The sequence below is a fragment of the Lytechinus pictus genome, unplaced genomic scaffold (genome assembly GCF_037042905.1).
Source record: "Lytechinus pictus isolate F3 Inbred unplaced genomic scaffold, Lp3.0 scaffold_20, whole genome shotgun sequence".
Classification (NCBI taxonomy): domain Eukaryota; kingdom Metazoa; phylum Echinodermata; class Echinoidea; order Temnopleuroida; family Toxopneustidae; genus Lytechinus; species Lytechinus pictus.
The window spans coordinates 336,517-357,614 of record NW_026974141.1 but is presented as its reverse complement, the minus strand read 5'-3'; the positions used below and the strand labels follow the sequence as shown (position 1 = coordinate 357,614).

Below are 21,098 nucleotides of genomic sequence, written 5' to 3'. Positions count from 1 at the left end.
GTTCCACGAATACCATAGTTAGTTAGTTTTGATAAAAGTATATTATGATTAATTGTGTCAAACGCCTTTGACAAGTCAATAAATATCCCTATTGCGAATGAGTCGTGCTCAAAGGAGTCAATTATGGTATTTGTTAATTCGAGAAGAGCTAGTTCTGTTGAGTGGTCACTACGAAATCCGTATTGAGATTCAAAAAGACACTTGTTATTTTCAAGAAAATTATAGGCCCTTTTATAAATAATCTTTTCCAATATTTTAGAAAATATAGAGAGCACTGATATGGGTCTATAATTACCGATCTGCTCTTTGTCACCAGCTTTAAAAATTGGAGAAACTCGCGCAATTTTCATTTTTTCAGGAAACACCCCAGAGGTTAACGATAGATTGAATATATGACATAAAGGTTCGCTAATTAGTTCGATTACAAGTTTAACAATCTTAGGTGAGCATTCATCAAGACCTGGGGCTTTATTGTTATCGAAACGCATGACAATGTTACATATTTCACGTTGGCTTACCGGATTTAAAAACAAAGATTTTGAATTTGGTTCAGATAGATAAGTTCTGAAATCTGTATTATTTTGAGGAGTGATATTAGCTAGCTTTGGACCGATTTCAACGAAAAAATTATTAAAAGCATTTGATATTTGGAACGGGTCTGACGACCGACCTTCGTCACAAACTATGGTGTTGGAGGTTGATTTTTTTCTTTTATTTAATATTGATTTGATCATTTGCCATGTACGATTTATATTATTTTTATATTCTTCAAATTTAGATTTATAATAATTTTTTTTAGCCTGCCGTTTCAAACAGTTAACTAGTTTAAGAGAATCTTTGTATTTAAGTTCGTTTCTAACTGTTGGTTTATGGATATATTTTTTATATAGATTGTTTTTATGTCGAATAGATTGAAGCAAACCATCGGTCATCCAGCATTTCAGTTTAATTTTCTTACTAGGTGTTTTTTTTAATGGAAAATTGTTATTATACAATGTAGTAAATTTGGTTATGAATATATCATATGATTCATTAGCATCCTGCATATTAAAAATTTCATCCCAATTTGAATTTTCGATTTCGCTTTTAAATTTCGCAATATTTTGTGATGTAAAAGACCTACGGAGTACGTTATGATTTGTCGATTTAATTTTACTAACATTCATGTAAGTTATATGAAATATTGGTAAGTGATCTGACACGTCAGAGTATATCACTCCACCTTTACTATCTAAGTCAAATTGATTTGTCAAAAAATTATCTAAAAGGGTGGCACTTGTCTTAGTAATTCTTGTGGGCCTGTGAATTAAAGGGAGAAAAAAATTACTGAAAAGACAGTTCACAAAGTTCTTACTTTGAGAATTTGAGTTGTGTTTTAAAATATCTATATTTAAGTCGCCCGTCAAAAATACCCTTTTATTTTCCCTGGAAAGACGGATCAAAAGGCTATCAAACTCTTCAATAAATGAATTAATGTCCAACGATGGGGCTCTATACAGGGTTCCTACAATGATATTTTTCCCTGAGCACTGTTCCAGTTCGATGAATAAAGAATCGCATGTTGCTTCGCTTAAATTAAGGTCACTGCGTACTACGAAATTAAAAGAGTCATGGATATACATTCCAACTCCACCACCTCTAGAATATTTCCTATTATTGCAAACAAACGAGTAGTTAGGCATATAAACAAGGGGACTTTCGAATCTTAGCCAGGTTTCGGATATGGCAATTATATCAAATGTAAATTTCAAAGAGTTAAGACAGCTTGAAATGTCATCAAAAGAATTTAAAAGACTTCTAGCATTAAAGTGAATGCTTGAAAATTTACCGCTGCTCGGGACACCAATATTTTCAAAGTTTGTATTAAATTCTTCATAACAATAGTACCGAGAGTCATTTGAACTCTCAGTATAGAATTGGAAGTCTGGGTCAACATCGTCATTTGGGACAATGCTTTCATGTGCTAAAAAAGGATCAAAATGTAAATGAGAAATTCTATCAAAATTGTCTTCTAAGGGTTCATCAGCCGATATTACATCATCGAGCTCGTTATCATTCAACTGGTTGAAAGGAAATAAGTGTTCAAGACAGTGTTTACAACAAGAAAAATATTCGTTCCAGTCATGGTTCCGACACATTTGCTTACACATGTAACAATATATGCGATTTAGGTCACTGAATTCTTGTATAGGTTCACTCGTCATCAAAGTAAAAATTTATCGCTTTATCATGTAGGAATTTCAATCCAGACTGATACCTAATTTGACAAATGTCATTAAAATATATTAGGTTACATACTATGTGTATTGTAGCTTTGGCTTTGGGAAAGATAACAAAACCTATGCAAATTGTTGTTGCAAATTGAATGAGTGCGAACCAAATAAATACATATTGAACGTTAATTGCACATCGTTTGGTATACACGGTAAAGTCATGCCCACAAGAAGGTTGGAGGAAGAGAATAAAGTTAGTAGAAAAGGAAATATGTGAAGAAGAAGAATTTGCCCTTATAATTAAGCTAATTTGGTACAAAATTATAAACATCGTGGATATAAAATCAGTAGAAAAATTCATCGTATAACCACTAATAACCACTATAAGGAGCCAATTATAAGGCAAAAGAATGATTAAGTGGATGCGTCTGCATCAAAAAGTAATATGCATTACGACATGAATTATTCAAAATAAATTGCTATGAATGCTATCATATCTCTTTCCTTATACACATTTTGTGAGTAAAGATAAATACCATAAATCTGATTTTTTTTTTTTTTATACATTTTTCGTGGTCTTGTCATAAATAAAGAAATGAGTTCTTCTTGAGAAATTAAGAATAGTTGGACAAGATAAACTTCAGACAATCAAAACTATAAAAAATAGATTGAATCAAAAGACGAGACTACCTGCATACACCATAGTTTGATGATTTTTTTTATATATAAAGACAATGAGACAAGTATAAAACGCAAATGCATGCAGTTACCTTTCCATCCATATCTTTTTTACATCACTGATATGTGCATCTATATTCTGTAATCAAGTAAATTTCCAAAAATCTTGACAGTGCAATGTTGCTGTATAGAATTAAATACTACATATTCTTCAAAATCGTGATAAAGAAACTTCGTCTAACAGTAAAATGACCCTTCAGCAGATTCTTGTTTTATCTTATTCTTTTTGTTTACAAGCTATAGGTACATCAATTTGTTTACAATAGTTTTGTTTCATAGATCAAAGTTGCACATCTGAGCAGAAAAAAAAAATCATCAAACTCCGTTTAGTCAGGTGTGTTTACATAAGCCTTTATATATATATATATACATAATTGTGTAAATCATTCAAAAACTCATTAGGCCTGAATATTGCTCAAAAACAATATTATAATACATGGGCATTAAATATCAGTCAGTACAGTCAATTAAATATCATTATTAAAGTGGATTGATATGTATTTACAAAAAATGAACCTAAACCATAATAAAATCTTGATCATGGGAATGCATATAGGCCTTTTAATAATAATGTAAACATTTTCATTCAGAGTGATGTAACAAGATTTCTTACATCTAAAAGACAGGGCACACATTGTACATACAATATCTCACTATCTGAGATCAAAGCCAACATCATGATTCGAGACACCCTCAATCTCAATCCTGACATAATAACAAATAGAGGCCAATGTTCATCACTCGCCAGAATGGAAAGGATACTCCAAGTGTCCAAGGTTTACTTAGATGATGTTGTTATAATTATTATCAGCAAGAAATAAATAAACATTGTACAAAGAGGCAGAACCATGGGTACAATTACTAATCACCGTGATTACTTAATTGACTTAATCAAACAATGGCTTAAGTTATACTTTTTTTTTTTAGATACATATTCCTCAGAATTGTTAATCAAAAGGTCATTTTACTATATTTAATACAATATAAATCTTACAGGTCAACAATCATGAGAAATAATCACCATAGAGCAACGGCCATAGCTGTACAAGTAGTAAGATTCTGTTCAGATATGTGTATAACATGGAGTTCTACCTGAGATGTACAGTCTTAGCACTAAAGAAAATTGTTCATCCTTATTTCATATAGATGTGATAAATACTGTAATGGTGGTGATCTCTTTTCCTCTTTAAAAAAAAATCAGAGGTAATTATCAAGATACAGAAGAGTCATGTCAAGGATTGATCTCAATACCAGGTATTTTTCAATGTAAATGCCCACGGACAGGATGGAGCTGACGTATCAATCAATAAACAAAGATCTTAGTTAAAAAAAAAATACTTATTGAAAGACAGTAAAGAGAGCATATAGGCAATGACCTTATATGGTACTTGTTCTATCTTTCCTTGATTATCATATAGAGTCATTAATACAAGACTAAGTAAATATGCGTATTATTATAAAGGTATCATAATATAGGGCAGAGCCCACGCTCTCTGTGCACTTATCTTATTTTTTATTATTTTTAATATAATACTGTGCATTATCGGATCTTACTGAGTAAAGGTTAGAATAAAAATATATCAAAATTGCAAATAGGCAAGTGACAGCCTGACTGATATTGATGTGATGAATTACTAGAATGCATTTACTAGCAACATACTATAGAGATGATAAAGTATAGTAAATTGCATTAGGACAAGTATTCAACATGTTCAATGAAAGGAATATTTGGACGCCAACGTCAGTAACATGGCCAAAGGGGGGGGGGGGATCAATATTGGGATCAAGTTTTAGGCCTATGCTAAAAAGGTACACCTACTGAAGTGAATCAATTGGAAAAAATTGAGTTCTCACTCATTTGTATAAAATAGATTGGTTTAAGGCAAGCTTCATAGAATGTTGAATAATTATGATAGTCATATAAGCAAAGCCAGTGAGATGTGGTGTAGCTTTTAGCTTTTTGAATGAAAGAATCTCAATTTGATATACCATTTCACATGCTCAAATGAAAGTCTAGTTGGTGATGCATAATAATTTTAAAAAGCAAAGGTCTAGTGTATAAAGGATGTAGGTTTACCCAGCAACATGTTGAAGTATCAAAAGTTCTAAAATACAAGAGTGATACATAATTATCATAAGTTAGTGACCAACATCCAAAAAAGGCATGGTCACTGGCGGGGTTGTCACGTACGGTATGTGGTGGGCTAAGAAGTAGAAAATGTACATTTTCATACGCCGTTACATTGATTAGTGCGTAAATCTACCTTATTAGCAAATTTCATGTAATAACAAGCTGTAAACATGAACGAGACCATTACTACTCCTGAGTCTAAGGTATATTTAATATAATTGTTTAAAGATGCCTATATAAAGTATGTCAACTAGGAGCTTGTTTCGCTTAGTTTGATTTATATCTTTGCTTATTAAAGGGTTTTCTCTAAAATGAAGGAAGAGTTTTCTCATGGACTTAGGTCCATGGTGTTACCCTATTAAATATATTATGCATTGGGTTATTGAAAAAGAAAGCAAAAGTGTATTAATTGGAAAAGACAGATTCAACTCCTGCAATTAGAAGGCCATAACCTTTGACGATCCCATATAGGTGACAGGTCAAGAATCCACCGAATAAATGCAATGCTAAGGAGGTTTGTAATTACCACACATATCATGCATACCATGGTTCAAACATTTTTGTTGAATCAATGCGTTATGCTAAATGGCCAGTATACATCTTTTGAGTTCAGATATTCAGTTTACATAACATCCTATGTTATGAAAAGACTCATCAAAATATAGGCTTAGTGTTTGAAAAATATCACTTGATTAGCTTATGAGAGACTAAGATTGATGACAAAAGGTATTCAAGAGCACCAAATGCACTGATATTGAAAATAACGCAAAAGCACTGACTTAGGCCAACTTATGAATCAGAGATATGTGAAGTAGGGATTCATATTCACTAATTTGGCAAAGAGTCATATTACAGAGCAAATAAAATGCCATCATGGTTAGCCAGGCGGCCCCTCGAGCAATAAGTATCATGACTCGTTTACCATGGTTTGTACCATGGCTATAAATACAATTCCCCTCCCACAATGAACTCCAGTTCCTAACTATTTCTTGAGTACTAAAAGTTTCCTGTAAAAAGATTATATGCCCATTTTTGTCCTTACACCATTTGAAAATACTTTGTCGCTTATTTTTCTCTCGAATCCCCCTTACATTTAAAGAAATAAAATTACAAACAGATTTATTCATTTAAGGATATGTTGAAAAGACACTACATAGGATGAGAAATGGATGGCTCCCTCCACGGTCTACCCCACTCGAAGTCGATCATGATCAAAGTGTCACTGCAAACTGACCTTAAGAAGATAGAGAAAGAAAAGAAACAAGCAACAAAAAAGAAAAACGACACAGACAAAAACTGACCACGAAAAGACATACCTAACTCAAACATAAGACACTCTAAATTGTGTAACGCCTACCCCTCCCTATACCTTAACACCCGATGCTCTTGGTTATTTATCATAAATACTTAAACAATAAACCCGATTCATTCTTATCAGCCTAATAAAAAAAGGCATAACCTAATAGAAATGAAAAGGAAATAGATTATTTTCTGGAGGAAAAAAAAAACCGACTTCACAGCAGCCAAAACCATAAAAAAAAAAAAAAAAAAAATATATATATATATTTTCAAATTGCCAATAGCATTGGACATGATCGTTACAACCTCTTTTATACAACGATGAATATCTTTTTCGAAGAAAAAATATATGTAGCAATGCTTTGATGCTCTCTTTAAGAAAAAAAAAAGAATGAGAGAGCTGGAGAGAGAAAAGGAGGGGGAAAAACCTCGATGTCTCAAGAACCCACAGCCGATCATTTATGCAAATGATTCTTACAATTGATTGGTGCGCTCCATATATGGATCAATGGAAACGGGTGTTGATAACAATGAATAAAAAAAGAAAAGAAAAAAAAAAAAGATCCACAATCAACAAGAAGAAGACGAAAAATAGCACCTAAACTGACCTGAGCTGTTGAAATCAACAGAGGAAAATAGAGAGGAACTATCAATAAAGCTCCTTCGCAGACCATCATGACGCAATATTTTGTTGTTTTACAATTTCTTTGAATTAAACGTAATTTTTGAATGTTCAAAATTCCTTTTCTTTTTTCAGAAAAAAAAAAGAAGAAGAAAAAAGTCCCAAGCTGCACGACAATGTGTCAAATTCCGTCTCTCTTTCTATTCCTCTCTCTTTTTTTCCAAGTTAGCATTTGGAGTTATTGTACAAAGATTAAAGGGTGTTTCACCTCTTATTGATTTCATGCACAAAAGCTTGTACGGTGAACTGTACTAAAAACCATTACAATTCATACCAAAAACATTTGATTGAAACAAATAACTTGGTATGTCAAATTGCGAGTTTACTAAGGCAAGTTACAACAACTACTTTGCATACCATCAGATCAATTAACGTAGGAGTCAGTGAACGTTTGAAACATTTCTATTACTGGTTGAGCAGTGAAACATAATGATTTTAACCAAATTGAATGAAATGGATTCTTGTCTAAAATAGATTAAACTTTTTAACAAAGGATTGGAATATTTGTATCTTAGTATTGAAGTATAACATCGGTTATAAACAAACAAAATATTTTGTTAAGTATTTTGCAATAGATGCAAGCACACACAATAACTGGTTTTCAGTAAAAAAAGAAAATTGATGAACTATATCATTGAATGTGCTACATTGTCTGATTATACATTCTTCGTTAAGTTAAAGAAAAGAAGAAAAAAAAAAAAAACCCGCCCATTTGTTTAGCGTTAGAAAATGTAAACCACTTGAATGCCACCAGCATGTCTGTGACTTGAATAACTTCGAGATTACTATAGTAATGTTGATTCTTACCAATAGAGCCCTGCATACCGACAGACAAATTTAAGTGGAAGTTACGTTAGCAAAACGTTTAAAACATTTTTACAACTGGTTGAACAGTGAAACATAATGACATAGACTTTAAATAGTTTCAGCTTCTTGCTTTAGAACCATCGATTCCTTATTGGATTTTTTGCATCTCAGTATTTGAATTGTAACCGAGCATCCACCATATTCTTGTTTGGAATTTACAATTGACATACACACAGAAATCCAACACATTTTCGGTTCTTCGAGAAAGAAATAAAAAATAAAGAGAATGATGAATTATCCCTAATAGACGTAATGCATTGTCTGAATCTATTCTGAGAAAAGTTGCCACGCCCACTTGTTAAACATTTAAATTTCAATGCAGCTTTCATGACTGGAGACATGCAAATTAAGTCAAGGTTACTATTGCAAGGTTGATTCTCACCAATGCCTCCTTTACATGCTAATTGAAAATTCAAATTAATTTAGTGAACGTTTAAGAACATTTCCATGGCTCGTTAAATAATGAATAATGGGGACGTTGAACCATATGCATAGTAGGCGTAAAAAAACCCATCATGTCAAAGAACAAATTGTTTCTTTTAACTTGTGCAAAGAATAAAAAAAAGAAAAAAGTTTGACTCCACCTCTCATTCATATCTACTTTGCATATATAAAAAAAAAAAAAATAGGGCATGTCAACCCTCCCAACATTCAGATGTTTGTCAGTGTATACCCATTTCCAACGTGTTCGTAAATCGATTTACATAATAATCCCGTGCATGCAATAAATATGGGATTCTAAAACTTGGTTGTTGTTTTTTCAAAGATAACCGAACACCTTGTTTTGATATGAAATTACCTTGAAGATTTGTATTATAAAAGCACATTCTTTGTATCTATAATAAGAATATGCAGAAAAACAAACACGCCAATGTTTCATGAATCCGCAAACTTAAACGATTTCTTGTTACTCAGTACACAATCATGTTCACCGCACACTGATAGCAATCTTTTATGAGTTTTACTTAACGACTATTTTTTTCAAAGCTTTCATCGATGATATTTCGTTAATCTAGATAAAATGTTACAAGATACTAAATTCTCAAATCGTCCACATAACAGAAGGTTATCCAAACAGATCAATATACTGTCAAATTCTCCGACCGAATCAAATCTTTTCTTTTTCAAAACCAATAAAAACAAACATTGTATATTTAATAGGCCTGTATTATCTCAAATGATTTTGCATAGATCGACATTTTTAACATACTCTGATATTCCTCTTTATTTCTTTTTGTTTTGCGAATTAATATCAACAATCTTTAAAACATCATACACTTCTCTCCATAGGCTTTTTCAGAATTATCAACTCTACTATCATTGTCTTCAGTGAGATTTTACAAAATAACTTCTGCTCATTTCCTAATGTCATCATCGCTTGAAATAACGATTTTTGTTGTTGTTAAAGTTGTCAAAAAAACCCATCACTAATCATCTTCCAACAGATCAAAATACTGTCATATTCCCCGCTAGAATCAATTCTTCTCATCCTTTTTTTTTCCCAAAAAAACCTGTATAAAGAAGCATTCATTTTTTATATACTCGATAGCCCTTGTGTTAACTGAAAAGAAAAAAAAAACATAGATTATTACAATTTGAATTCTCTTGGTGTTCCTCTTTATTTCTTTTTGTTTTGTAAATTAATTTTATCAATCTCTAAAACACCACTTCTCTCTTTTTCCCTTTCAAAGCTATCAACTCTATTATCATTCTCTTCAGTAAGATTTTGCAAAGTAACTTTTGCTCACTTCCAGCAGATATTCAAGTAGTTATATCCTAATTCCATCATTGCTTGAAATGATTATCTTTTTTGTTGTTAAAGTTGTTTAAAAAAAAACACTAATCACCTTCCAAACAGATCAAAATACTGTCAGATTCCCCTACCGAATCAATTCTTCTCATTCTTTTTTTTCAAAACATGTATATAAAGCATTCATCATGTATACTCGATAGGCCTGTGATAACTGAAAAGGAAAAAATAACATAGATTATTACAATTTGAATTCTCCTAGTGTTCCTCTTTATCTCTTTTTGTTTTGTAAATTAATTTTATCAATCTCTAAAACACCACTTCTCTCTTTTTCCCTTTCAAAGCTATCAACTCTATTATCATTCTCTTCAGTAAGATTTTGCAAAGTAACTTTTGCTCACTTCCAGCAGATATTCAAGTAGTTATATCCTAATTCCATCATTGCTTGAAATGATTATCTTTTTTGTTGTTAAAGTTGTTTAAAAAAAACACTAATCACCTTCCAAACAGATCAAAATACTGTCAGATTCCCCTACCGAATCAATTCTTCTCATTCTTTTTTTTCAAAACATGTATATAAAGCATTCATCATGTATACTCGATAGGCCTGTGATAACTGAAAAGGAAAAAATAACATAGATTATTACAATTTGAATTCTCCTAGTGTTCCTCTTTATCTCTTTTTGTTTTGTAAATTAATTTTAACAATCTCTAAAACACCCTTTCTCTCTTTTTTTTTCCTTTTCAAAGTTATCAACTCTACTATCATTCTCTTCAGTAAGATTTTGCAAAATAACTTCTGCTCACTGGCAGCAGATATTCAAAATAGTTATAACCTAGTTTCATCATCGCTTGAACTAATGATTTTATTTTTGCCATTAAAACTGTTTAAATAAAAAAGAAAGAAAAAACAAAACATTAATCACCTTCCAAACAGATCAAAATACTGTCAGAATCCCGAACAGAATCAATCCTTTTTTTCCCAAAACATGTATAAACAAACATTCTTATTGTATATATACTCGATAGTCATGCGTTATCTGAGAAAAAAGAAATTACATAGATTTTTAGATTCTGAACATCCTCCTGACATGCCTGATGTTCCTCTGTATCTCTTTTGTTTTGCGAATTGATGTTAACAATCTCTAAAACACCTGCACTTCTCTGAATTTTTTTTTCTCCAAAGTTGACAAAACTATCGATCTTTTCATTGAGATTTTGCAAAATAACTTCTGCTCATTGCAAGCACATATTCAAAATAGTTAAGTACTATCTGTTTCTCCAAATCAGAAATGATTTATTTTCATCCAGCAGGTTATCAAAAATCATTTCATACATTTCTATAATCATCAACGTACATGTTATTATTCTTAATCTTCTATTGGCGTATAGAAAGCATTCTCTTTACCTGTTTCATCACTCGCCGAGTTGGTTAATCACTTCATTCCATCACGATCAAATCCTCTGTGTTTTGGTTCACTTTCCTTGTTATTTTCTTCCCTTGATCTTCCTCTGCGATATGATTCATATTCACATTTGCCATTGCTTTCATTCCTTCCTCCGTTAATTGCTTAACATTACCCATTGCTCGATTATCTCCAGAATCCTTTTCCGCGTTGGTATTTCTACTTCTAACTCTCGTCGCGTTCCTTCCCTCGTCCTCTCTCTCGATGATGACCAGCTTCCACGGTTCTGCTCTTGAGAAAAACGCAATTTTTCCTTCTTCTTTAGCGGCTCGAAGAGCTGGGAGTTGGCGGCTGCGCTCCAGGCGGACTCTCTTCGGAAGATCATCCAAGATGTAGAAGGATGTGCCTTTCAGTAGACGGCCATTCTGTTGAACTTTCACTTTATCAGTATAACGTAGAAAGCGAACTTTGATAGGGCGTGGCTTTGTTACAGCAGGTACTCGATGCACTCTCTGATGCTCTATTTCTCGTATCACTCCTTCTTCCATTTTCAGGCTTCTCCGATAGAATTCTCTAACCACTTTGTCGGTATCCTCCTTCTCTGTGAGCTCCGGGATCCCCATTATAACAAGATTCTCCCTGCAAATGTAAGATGAAATCCTGTCTATCTCCTTTTCACGATTCAGTCTTTCCTCTTCCAATTTGTTTTGGATTCTGTGTATTTCTACCTTTTTCACTTCTTCAATCTCTTTAGAAAGGAAGTTTAAGGACTCCGCAAAGCTATCCAGCTTACTTTCTATCTGCGACACCTTCGTAGCTATTCTGCTTTCTAAAATATCGAAGCGACTGTTCAGTTTATCAATCTTTGCATCCAGTAGTTTCTCTATTGCAGGTAGCAGATCCCCTGAGCTTTCCGGTAGGGTAGGGCTGGTGGGCGTGATTGGCCTACGCCGTTTAGAACCGGCTTGTCCCTTGTTCATTCTTGCGTTTTTCACTGTCCAAACTTATTTCGTGTTAAGTGTATAAGGATTGGAGCGGAGCACTTATTCGTGTCGTCTTGTGGCCGTCATGGTTTGTTTGATTTTTCTCTATCGATTAAAATCAACAATTTTCTGGGGTGGACTTGACCTTTAATAGATTTTTGTAGAAACATGCTACATTATGTCAATCTCTCCTTCTGTCTACTATGCATTCTCATTTTCATTTCCTTTACAGTCTTTTCTCCTTCTCTAGTCTCTTCTCTTTCTATCTTGGCTTTGACATCTCTTCATTAAAATAGTTTAATTTGTTTTCTCAGTTCTATGGGATTACCCTCGATAAGCCCCCTTGGCTTTTGGTAATTTCAATTTGTTATGTAGTTTTTTTTTATATGTTTGTAATATGGCCTTCTCTCACTTTTTTCTGTATGTATTATATGTATATATTCTTGTTTGTGATTTGATGATTATGTTTGTTTTTAATTGAATATGGAAATAAATGAAATGACATGAAATGAACACTACATGATTAATTTACATATTTTTTGCTCTTGTTGTTGAAATAATCATGAATTGTTTAGGTAAAAAATAACAAAGCAAATGTTCACTTGGTATAGCTGCAAAATACCACCAATCTTCAATCCGATTTCGACTTGTTGTTCCTGTTCCTGCATACACAGCGATAGCAGGAATGAATTATGAGATATTCAACATAAAGTGCCATCAAAATCATAACAACGATAAACGATATTACGTCTATTGAGTTCCTACTCATGAGATTCATCTCTCCAGCTCTAGACTTCAGATGTGAGCCGCCGAACTTGACGATATGTTCGATCCAAAACAAAGCCGTGTCCAAGGGGCTGGCGATCGTGTCTTTGCTGATGGATCCATACCTCTCGACGTTGCTCTTGTAACTGATGGAGAAACAGAAACATTTCTGCAGGAATCACAGTTGTTCCGTAGAGTTGTGCAGCATATGGCTTGTGAGTCTTGATAGTGAGATTAAAGTTTGGCGGGCACCATTTTCAATGCGGAGCCATTTTTTTTACATAAGGACAACATTGAATAATAGGGGTATAATATAATCAATAGAAAAAAGCTGTTCCCTTTTCTTCCTTTTGTTTGATTTTTTTCCATCCACTAACCCCCCTTGTATCGCCACCATGACAACTGCTAATCAAGTTTAGTGCATGAAACATAATTCCTGAATAAATAAAACCTTTCTAACAGATCAAATTGATTATAACACTACCAATACATACCTTGGGTCATTAAGTACTTGATGAATAGCTGACTTTATTGCCTCAACGGTCAAGTTGCTTTTCGACAGGACAACCCCCATTCCCTTCTTGGCGACCCGAGCCGCCACCGCAGGTTGGTCAGCAAACAGCGGTAGAAGTACCATGGGCTTCTGGAACTGCAAGGCCTCGTAGACCCCGGCAAGTCCCCCGTGGTATACCAGTAGTTTTGTCTGCGGATGAGCTTTAAAAAAAAATCAGACGTATTTCAAGAGACACCTTCATGGTATTAAAGAACGTGGATGTACGAGTAATACTTGGAAATTATGCATTTCCTCTTTGACTTAAACTAGAAAGACCAATGCACATCAGCGTAAATTGAATGACAGAACTTATTTTTATTAATGGAGGAACTCCTCCCAACTTCATCTTGGGCAGAACTCATTCAGTTCGAATATAAAAAAAATTGCTCCTCCATGAATGAGGAGTCTTGATCCACACTTTGATTTATAGACGCATATACACAAATATTACAACGAAATATAATGCATGATAAAATGACATTGGAAGGTTCACCCTGCTCAGCTGAGCCATTGCAGCAACTGTTCTACTTGGGTTAACAATGTATATCAACATGATCAATTCATCTGTATATCACGATGACTCTGAAGGTAACGATAGATTCAGGATTGTTTCACAAAACGTTGAGTGCGTCATCAGGAATGTAATTTTTAGGTAATGCCGATATACAGTGCACTGCTCAAATGACATTTACGACTACACAGCTGTACATACCATGTGTCAATTAAATGATAATTGCAAGCGATTGGGAAAGAAATACTTTGTCACACTTAACTTTTTGTCAATCTCCCTCACCCCTTTCCTTCCAGACTAGTAATATATATATTTATATATTTTTATATCGTTACCTAAAAGATCGGCCTGTGGTATCCATGGCATCTGGCGTGTGTTGTTGCCAAGGTTACGGGGAACAGGACCATCATATTTCCAAATAACTCTCGCAGGCAACTCTCGGAAGACCTGTGCAAACGTTTCGATGGTTTCCTCGCTCAGGAGATTCCTCTTAGTCGAACCCTGTACTGAACGAAAAGAGCAATCCAGCATGGTCAGATCGAGTCATGCCGGAAAGGTTTCCATCTACGGTAGAACATCAAGCATTAGTTGCCCAAGTAGCAAGGGTTTTCTTCATTCAGCATTATCCGAATCTACTAATAGTCGTAGAGAATTGCGTCAGCGTTTGTGTCTTATACCGGGGGGGGGGGGGGGGGGGGGGGCACTTACATTGACGAGTGGATACCATGCGCGACCAAAAAAAAAAAGTAAAAATAATGTCCTTTTCAAGATAGGGCACGTTACGTACGTAACGTAATAAGGGTGTCAAAAACACTAAAATTATGAAAAAAGGGTATCTATTTTCGGTAGGAAAGCTACGTGGTTAGGGTCAAATATGCGAGGGTATAAAAAATTAAGCCTAAAATGTTTTATAAAGGATGTTCTTTTTGCCCCAAGAGTCAACACTGCGTGTTTAGAGTACCGTTTTGCGCGAGGTGTGGGAGGAGGGGCTTATACTAAACGACTATATAGGTAAAGGTAAAACCGACGACCGACGTCCGTGACATAACAATTGAAATATCGGTGTACTTGTTTAGGTATTCAGGGATTCAATTCAGGGAATACTTGCCAAGAGTATCGTTTTGTTTCCAATACTTGTTAAGGGTAGGGTTTCACACGCCAATACATGTTAAGGGGTGCATTTTCAGAATATGGAAAATACGTGTTTAGGGTGCTTTTCGAGACCCATTGGTCGCGCATGGTATCCACTCGTCTATGGTAGTGCCCCCCCGGGTCTTATAGCATTTGCGAAGTAGCAATTGTTCTTAGCAATCGTTCGGAACGGGTTTTCCACTAAACCACCGTTTCCTTACTTGGACGAATTGGAACGCATGTTTCACGGGCTTGGTCTATCGAAATAGAGGACAAAGTCTGTAATTTTCTGATATCTTACTTGGTCCTTGACATTAATTTATTTGTGAAAAATCCACGTTCAATTTGATACATTCCGAAATAAGATCTTATGAAATCAATTTTCTAGAAAAGGACTATCACATATTAGTTATTTTTGTCAATGATCCGAATTTATGGATTACTTCATGATTTAATTCAAATATTAAGTGACTTGGTTATTTGAATTTCTTACCAGACTGAAAACAACTACACCATTTTCTCCAGACCCCTGGACGAAGTCTTCCAAATCCTGGAAAGGAAGAGAAATAAGAGTAACAAGAACGAACTAGCATGTATGCAAGAAATGAAATGCATAATTTGGTACAAAAACAGTTTTTCTTGGCAAACAATAAAAAGAGTTTAGGGTCTTAGGATAACGGTTATAAAGCGCTATCTGTATCTTGTGTATATCGCATACGGGGATATGCCGCTCAGTGGGTCGTTTTTTTATTTTTTGCAAAGAAATCCTTAGACATGTGTATTGCTAATGCAAGAAATCCTTAGCCATGGGTCCTATTTTTCAACTGAATAATCCTTACACATGGGTCCGTTTCTGAAACAAAAAACAAATACTTATAAGGGTCCCCAGGAAAAGCCCCCGAAAATGCCCATGAAATGTCTATGTTAATCCCGGTCGAGAGTACGAGGTGCGGAACCCCGGGACGAGTAGATTCAACCTGTAGTATTTCCACATCTTAGTATGATAGCAATGGGCACCGGGGTACGTCACTCTATGCATATCTGGCACACTCGGCCGACCGTATACAGTTACAGTACCGTGCATAAATAGTGCATGCATGCTCGCCAGTATTCCTGATGGTACGCTTGATGGTATGCAGCAGCATCGTCTGATAACAGGATAATCTGCGTCATGGAGTCTTTTGTTTTGAGTACTGTCGACTGTCAAGTCACTTGCAGTTATACGTCACAGACTTCATGATCTTTCTTTTTATTATGATGGTCTCATTGCTTAAAAAAGGCAGAATTAATCTGGAATATGGGTCTATATTTTAAAGAAAATCCTGGGCATGGGTCTGCATTTTGAGAAAAAATCCTTAGACATGGGTACATGTTCAAGGTCAAATGACCCTTAAAAATGGCCCCCAGCCTCACATTCCCGTCCAATCATAATCCAAGTACCCCCAGGGTTAAGTGTATAATGGGACCAATTCACAATTATAAGAGCCTTATATCATGGTTTGTAATTAGAGATCCTCGATGAAATTCAACCTACCTCCTGAAGTTGCTTGGTCCCTTCGCTCGCCGTCAAGCCGGCAAACATCACCCAGTTCGGAGCGGTGGGATGCGGGAATTCGAGGGCGAAATCGACATGGCATAACCAGAGTTCGGCACGTCCTATGAGTTCTCTCATTGACGATGTTGTTGCGATGTCGTGTTGCAACTGGATGTCCCTATGCAGACAGGGTATGGAGAGGCCTATTAAGATGATGGGCTAGTATATCTGTGACCCAGCTTTTTATTGACAATAGATTTTAAAATTAACAAAATAATGAGGGAAGAGAGGTATAGGAGGGAAGAGGGAAGAAATTGTCTGCACGGGGGATGAGTAAAATTCGTAGAGGTGATACCAGGCAAAAAGGAATGTAAGCAAAAGGTAGCACAGTCATCCAGTGTTTAGATAACATAAACAAGATGATGAAAACGGTTGAAGAGTGGACACGATTTTTCGCCTTTCCCTTATGGGGTTTTCCAAAGCCTTGTTCTGGAACTTGGAAAGGAACGAGAAAGCTTGCAACCAAACATTTCTACTGACATCATGTCCTTTCAGTTGAAATAACACTCTTTTCCAACTTTGCATACACTGTTAGAAAAAACAGAAGGTTTTACAGAAGAGAAAAAAAAAAAAAGATTTTACAGAAAGAAGTAACCAAATCATTTTGTCAATTGTTAAAACTGGAAAGATTTTATACAATTGTTATAGAATTTTACAGAACAGGTCTGGTTCAAAAAGGAGGAAAACAGTTTTATTACAATACATTTGTAAGGTTACATACACCAAATATCTATTTTCTGTAATTTTACACAAATGTATGCATGTAAGATTACACATTGCAGTAAGATTACAGGTGTTCTCGAGACTCTGCTGCAGGATTTTTTTTTAATTAGAAATTTTCTAACAGTGTACCTTCCGGAGAATCTCGTCAATGTCGTCATGAGAGGGACAAGTAATATTTTCTGAGAACTGAAATAAAGAGACCAAAAGTCATCATAATTTCCATAAAAAAAGGTCATCCGGGCCTTCCCCAATCCCTCGGGCTGAGGTACGTGAGTGCTTTCGACATCATTCTGAAAAGTTAACCTTTAATGCGTTTCCATGTAAGCGCAAGTCCAGTACGCAATGAGAATATAGTTCAGGGGTAATATTCTGGAACACTGTCATAACTTTTGTCATGATTTATCTAATTTTCCCCCGAGACGTTGAAATGATAAATTTGAATGGTCTCAGGTAGGTGTCGTTGTGACTGTAACATCAATTCATATTCTTACGATAACTCACCTATAAGACCTGAAGCTCATGTGTTGTAAGATCTTCCCTATCACATGGCGACCGACAAAGTTCTGCACGCGTTGGACAAACGTCATCTCATCGGTGAAAGCGCCCAAACTCAAAGGAACGTAGGATGAAGGGATTTCAAGGTTGTATAAGTCCTCGTCGAAAGCAGGAAAACGAAATGATGACGTCATAACGATGAATGGAACTACAGGCAGTGGTAAGAATATTATGAAAACCTGTCCATAATTTTTCGTTTTCACGTAGTGACTGACTGTCATGGGTTCAAGAAAAAGGACGATTGGTGGGATCCTTAAGGAAATAAAAAAATAAAAAATTATAGCGGATTCCACTCCGGCCCACACCCCCCCCCCTGCTTTAAGATCAGTGAATGTTTTACAAACGTTATATCAGAAGTGTTATAACAAACTAGCCAATGAAGATCTACTGATTACTTCAGATAACCTTCCGTGATGCAATCTATTCAAGGTAGTGAAAGAAATGCCGTACCTTTCAGGTATTCCGCCAACAACGCATCGCAGGGCACAAACATCTCCACTAGAAGGAGGTCAAACTTTTCCTTCCGGAGATCATTCATGACGTCATCATCGTTGGACATATCGGCACAGTTCTGCTTACCGATGTTTCCAACGGCCATTAAGAGTCTTACTGTTTCAATCCAGTTATCCCCATCTTGGCTTTTGGAGAGCTTGGTGTTCGCAATATCTTCCATCGCTGAAGAGGTACCGTCTGTCTGGAGATACAGGGAGGCGAGATGAGCGGAGGACTGACATTTTAGAATGTCTGAAAAGGCCGGAGTAGCGAACCCTGAACACATTTTAAAATGTTCCTGCAATAGACCTTTGTACATATAGGCCTACCCTTTCATTAAAAAGTCGGAAATATATTGTGGTTTTTAAAAATATGATTGTCATTTAATTGCTCTCTATTGAAAAGAGGAACGTTTTACAGTTTTTTAAAACATTTTAATTCTTGGCATAATATAATATCATGTTATGGATGTTGAAATAATTTAGGGTCCATACTAGGTAGTTTATATCGGTCTTGAGAATTCGCTGTTCAAAATAGATGTGGCGTAGTGGCTTTAAGTTGTAGTACAGTTCAGAGAAATCTTTGAACTCTGAACATACTGCGCTGCTGAAAATATCCCATTCTACACACCAAATAAAGGCATACCACTATAATTCATATCAGGTACCCTATTTGATCACATCCCCTGTATTTTGAAAATGGCTTTTCGAGCTCAGTGATCCAGGCGATAAATATCAGAAATTAGTCGTTGATTAACGCATTTGAAAAGAAAAGGGGTCATCTCCTACCTTAAAAGTAACTATCCTTGTAGATGATATATCTTTCTGCAAGCCTTTGAAGTCATGAGTATCAGCAGCTAGGACCGTCACCGTGTGCCCTCGAGACACGAGACCCCTTGTGAGTCGACCAACGAAGGCATTGTGTGAAGCTTGGCTCAGCGGGTGAAACAGGGATGCAAGGAATTTGGCTCCAGACGCACTAGGAATTGTCGAAACGAACGCGGCAACTATCAAACCTAGGACCCCAAGGATTCTAACAGCATGAATAGACTACTTCATCTTTGATCCTTTTATCTTGTTCACCATTTTGGAAGCTTAGAATACGTACATACCCTAATACACCGGATGCACCATGTCTCTTACAGAAGCTAAGCCCTCACTCACCTTGAAGAATATTGAAATCAACTCACGTTGTGATTAAGCTGTAAGTCTTCAAGTGTATGAATAGCCACACGACAAAGTTCAATTTCATAACACCAATGAATGAATGATAACACATGCAAATATTTGAGAAAGATATGACGTGGTATCTGTTAGCTGTGAATATTAGCGTATACTGTTACGGTGAAGGGGACGGAATCCCATGCCCCCTCCTTATTCATTTCATTTCATAGTAAAGTTCTTTCCAACAGCACTATTGGCATCATATACCTTCGATTATCTGAGCGATTATGCTTACCATGCAGGTAAGTACTGCACCATCCATTTCTAAGAGCACGACAAACAACAGCCAGAATATTATTTCTATGCAAATGTAAATTATTTTACTTGAGCATGAGAATGAATATCTGAATATATGAAACAAAAATGAATGAAATAAAATGGAATGGAATCCCCCTTTATTTATTCCTTTTTTTTACTTGCTCGATCGTAAACAGGGGCTGGTTTTATAAAGACTTACACTAATGGTCATCATGGTGACATTTTTTTAAATATTTCTATCGGCTATATCGGTTACGAAATTGAATGATTACAATAACTGACAAACTTACCAAGATAGTACTCTTCTCTATGTAAAAAGAAAAACAAACAAAAAACCCAAAACGTGCCCCCAGAACTCGTCCGCACTAAGCACACTGTACATGCTGTAGCCCCCACCAATTAATGTTTGGTTAAGTTTTAAATATCTACGTTGGGATTCCACCTTTTTAGAATAAAGGTAGACCTATAGGCATACAGTAGACCTGGCCACGGAGGATTATATATTGTTACTGGGGGGGGGGGGGGGGGTTGCTGTGACAATGCTCAACACCCCCAACAGAATAATAGAATAATCCTCCGTGGACAGGGACTTGGACCAAGACTACATTTTTTTACACGACGGGAATACTTAACGAGAAATCCAACTTTGGTCATAAAATGTTGTGTGAGAGAGGAGATGACATATAGGTAATATAGAATGGTGAAATTCTGGAAGAAATCTGACAAGGAATAATAAATGGCTATTCTAAAATTGAGATCCTTCAGACAATGCAGATTTTATAGAATGTGTACTTAATTATCAGGGATTTGTACATATTCCTTTGGGGTAGTAATAAAACAGTATTCAAGGTAGCATATTGTTCTATGTCCTCTCCTCATGAAAGAGAAATATAATCTGAACTAAAACTTTTGAGAGAAAAAAAAAATGAAATTTTAGTCATTTTATGTATGTGAATATACTCGTTGCTTTCACTGATCCGTATACAATCCAGATCCAGATCAGATAGTTTACAGATCAGTGGCCCGTCTTACAAAGAGTTGCGTTTAAACGCAAGTCAAAAAATCAATCGCAAGTCAAAAATGCGCGCTGTTGATTGGTTGAAAATCAAGTTGCGCTTGATTTTTGGAGTTGCGATTGATTGCAACTCTTTCTGCAACGGGCCCCTGTACTATGTTTTCATTAATGCGGCCAATCTGAAGTCTCCTTTGGGGTTACCAAATCTT

The 21,098-nt window shown here is 35.4% G+C and overlaps 1 protein-coding gene across 2 annotated transcripts; it reads right to left on the bottom strand.

Annotated features, from left to right (window-relative positions):
- Positions 1-10,425: 10,425 nt before the first annotated feature.
- On the bottom strand, positions 10,426-19,614 carry LOC129282966 (UDP-glucuronosyltransferase 2B14-like). 2 transcript variants are annotated; one of them, XM_064114920.1, is made up of 8 exons: positions 19,182-19,575; positions 18,352-18,591; positions 17,848-18,049; positions 16,564-16,741; positions 15,523-15,579; positions 14,234-14,399; positions 13,329-13,548; positions 10,426-12,980 (listed from the first exon to the last, which is right to left on the bottom strand). In XM_064114920.1, the coding sequence occupies exons 2-8, from the start codon at positions 18,572-18,574 to the stop codon at positions 12,701-12,703; spliced, it is 1,326 nt and encodes a 441-aa protein (XP_063970990.1). In that variant the 5' UTR covers positions 18,575-18,591; positions 19,182-19,575; the 3' UTR covers positions 10,426-12,700. The 2 variants fall into 2 exon arrangements, with proteins under 2 accessions (XP_063970990.1, XP_063970989.1); XM_064114919.1 differs by having other exon boundaries at positions 12,298-12,980; positions 18,352-18,595; positions 19,182-19,614.
- Positions 19,615-21,098: the final 1,484 nt, after the last annotated feature.